General features: G+C 52.5%; 1 protein-coding gene across 1 annotated transcript in view; it reads left to right on the forward strand.

Moving 5' to 3' along the window:
• Positions 1-360: 360 nt before the first annotated feature.
• myt1la (myelin transcription factor 1-like, a) overlaps positions 361-2,993 on the forward strand; it is a gene marked incomplete at both ends in the record, with an annotated part of 28,704 nt that continues 26,071 nt past the window's right edge. The window contains 3 exons of the mRNA XM_084439269.1: positions 361-415; positions 1,026-1,059; positions 2,371-2,433. Of these exons, the coding sequence (XP_084295395.1) occupies positions 361-415; positions 1,026-1,059; positions 2,371-2,433 (152 nt within the window). The remainder of the gene's footprint in view (positions 416-1,025; positions 1,060-2,370; positions 2,434-2,993) is intronic.

The following is a 2,993-nucleotide window of genomic DNA, read 5'->3' on the forward strand; positions in this document are numbered from 1 at the left end:
TGAATTTGTTTTGAAGAGTTGTCACTGAGAAACCCCAACTATTGCACTTCAAGGAGGAGGAGGAGGAGGAGTGGTTTGAACCGAGGCACTGCCACACCCAACCCAGGCGATCCCAGGTAACCAGTCCACAGTTCTCTCCCACCGGCGAACCGTATTTCAGAATCTTCCGCTCCTGTCTGTTGTATGCTGCCCCCTGTGGATATCAGGTGAAATGTATACTGCGTATGGAGAGAAAACGAGAGAAAGAGAGACAGAGGGAGAGAGAGAGGAGGACAGAGAGAGAAAGGGGGAGAGAGAAAGAGAGAGATGGAGAGAAAGAGAGACTAATGACCTCGTCTGTTCCTTCCCCTCTCTGTCCAGATGGAGGTGGATGCGGTTGAGAAGCGCCATCGAACGCGTTCCAAAGGGGCACGAGGTAAAGCACTGTGTCTCTCTTTAACGCCAGGGCCCAGGGGCATCCGTTATTGTCTCCCACCATGCCCCACACCCTCACACACGTCACACACACACACACACACACACACACACACACACACACATACACGCACACGCACACGCACACGCACACACCCTCTCTCTCCCTCTCTCTATCTATCTCTCTCTCACACACACACACATGCACGCACACGCACGCACGCACGCACACACACACACACACACACACACTCTCTCTCTCTCTCTCTCTCTCTCTCCCCCTCTCTCTCTCACACACACACACACTTCCCACTCTCTCTCTGACTTTACAGTACACACACACCCCCCTCTTTCTCTCTCTCTCTCTCTCTCCCCCTCTCTCACTCTCTCTCTCTCACACACACACACACACACACACACACACACACACACACACACACACACACACACACACACACACACACACACACACCTTTCCCCATCCCTCACAGCTATCAGCCACCTGTCCTCATAGAGAAGGAGAACATAAGCCCTAGTATTACTAAGAGAAAATGCATGGGTCTCATTTCCTTTACTGGGATTGACAATAATAAACCCTTTCCGCCCCTTAGTTCCCGCGGAGCCGGCAGTGCAGGAGTTGTTCAGGTGAGAGCATCCTATTATCTCCCAGGTTTTACCACCATCTCCAGATGGTTGGACTATTAGTCTGCTATTACGATAACACCCAAATATAAACACAATGATGAATCCACCGAGCCCTATTCTGTAATGTCTAAAGATATATCATGCTTAGATGGGGGATACAGTTCACTGTTTGGCACGGAACTAATGGTAAATAAATCCTTGAATTCAGTAATGCGTAGCTACAGCGTGGTCCACTGCTCAGCGCGAACCCAAAACACTGCTGACCTGGATGCAGTCTCTGTGGAGTCTGCAGACGTGAGAACTGTATGGAGAGCAGATATTTTCTTGCTAATAATTACTTTCACGCCATCGCACATTAGTAGGATTGATTTTTTTTTACATTTCCCACCGAATTTTCTGGCATCGAAGCCACAATTGTTCTCGCCAGTCAAGAATACCCCAATGTTAAAGTAACAGTCAGTCTAGGAGCATGATGATGCCTAGGACGACGTTTTCTGTCTGGTCAGGAACTGGATTGGCCCTATCTGTAAACACCTTTCTCCTGCTTGATGGCATTTCTCAGCTAAGCCATAATCCATAATCTCTCTCTAACAGTCCAAGGCGCACAGACACACACGCGCTCACACACACACGCACACACACTAACTCACACACTGAGGACACATAGGTGTTTCATCATCAGATTGATCCCTGTCCCTCGGTGCAGACATCAATAATGCCGATAGCCCTGATCGATGCATGTCCCTGCGGCCCACAGACTAATCTATAGCCTCGCTCACCTTGGGGGAGGCGGCCATTCGGCTGCAGCCCCGCCCCCGCCTGCCGACGTCGCGCTCCCCTCGCCGCCAGCGGATGATGCATGGCCGGCGTTAGCCACGGACGGCCGCGGACCGCGCAAAGAGAGGGAATCGCTGGGGATGGCGGTGGGGGGAGTGGGCGGGTCCGAGGGGGATGCCACATCACTGAAGCGCAGGGTCATCGGGGGGGGGGGGGGGGGTGCTGTAACCCTGCGTCCCCTCTGTACTCCAAACGCAGCTCGAAGGGGGGTGGGCTGTGCAGCTCACGCCATGAATTGTACAGAGGTGCTCCACTCCAGAGCATTAGTCTGCTCTGCCCATGTCATGCAGAACATGTACTGATGTCTAACTGTGTGTGTATGTGTGTGTGTGTGTGTGTGGGGGGGGTTGTCTCAAGGTGCGTGCATGCACAGACATGTCGGAGTGTTTGCTAACGTGTGCGTGTGCGTGTGTGAGAGCATCCCCGCATAACCATGTGATGCAGACGTGTGTTTGCTCTGGTGTGTGTCCACAGCTGCCCCACGCCGGGCTGCGACGGGAGCGGCCATGTCAGCGGAAAGTACGCCAGACACCGAAGGTAAAAACACCCTTCTCTTCTCTCCACCAATCAGCTGCCTGCGACAACCACCCCCCCCCCCCTCCCGCCCCAGGTCAATTGTCCGGCACCAAAAGCAACCTGCAATTGCAATCATGTGCCGGGGCAAGGCTGATTGCGGAATCCATCTGAATGTCTGCCGGCCTCCAGCGCTCGTTTGAGAGTGGGATTGATTAAGGTTGTGTAACACTGGCTCCTCGTGTGATTGCTTTGATTATTTCACAGAAGTGTGTGTTCACTCTTCGATGAGTTGACCTGGGAGCTCAGCTCTTTCACTGATTGCCCCTCACACCCCCCCCCTCCCAAAAAAAAACACATTTGACTCTTTGCGAACCCTGGACTCCACCTTTATCCGTATTCTCAAATATAATCAAAGCTGCTGAACTATAACCGCCGTAGAAATGGTACATTTTGACTGTGCACGTTCGCTGATATTCTCCCAGGGTTTGACTCGCCAACAACAAGGCCGTAGTGGTCGCAGCATGTCAGCAGAGTGGTCCTGATTGAGAAAACCAGCCTGCTGTGACGGCAAACCTGTGAAG

Source organism: Borostomias antarcticus (genome assembly GCF_949987555.1).
Source record: "Borostomias antarcticus genome assembly, chromosome: 6".
In the NCBI taxonomy this organism is placed as follows: Eukaryota; Metazoa; Chordata; class Actinopteri; order Stomiiformes; family Stomiidae; genus Borostomias; species Borostomias antarcticus.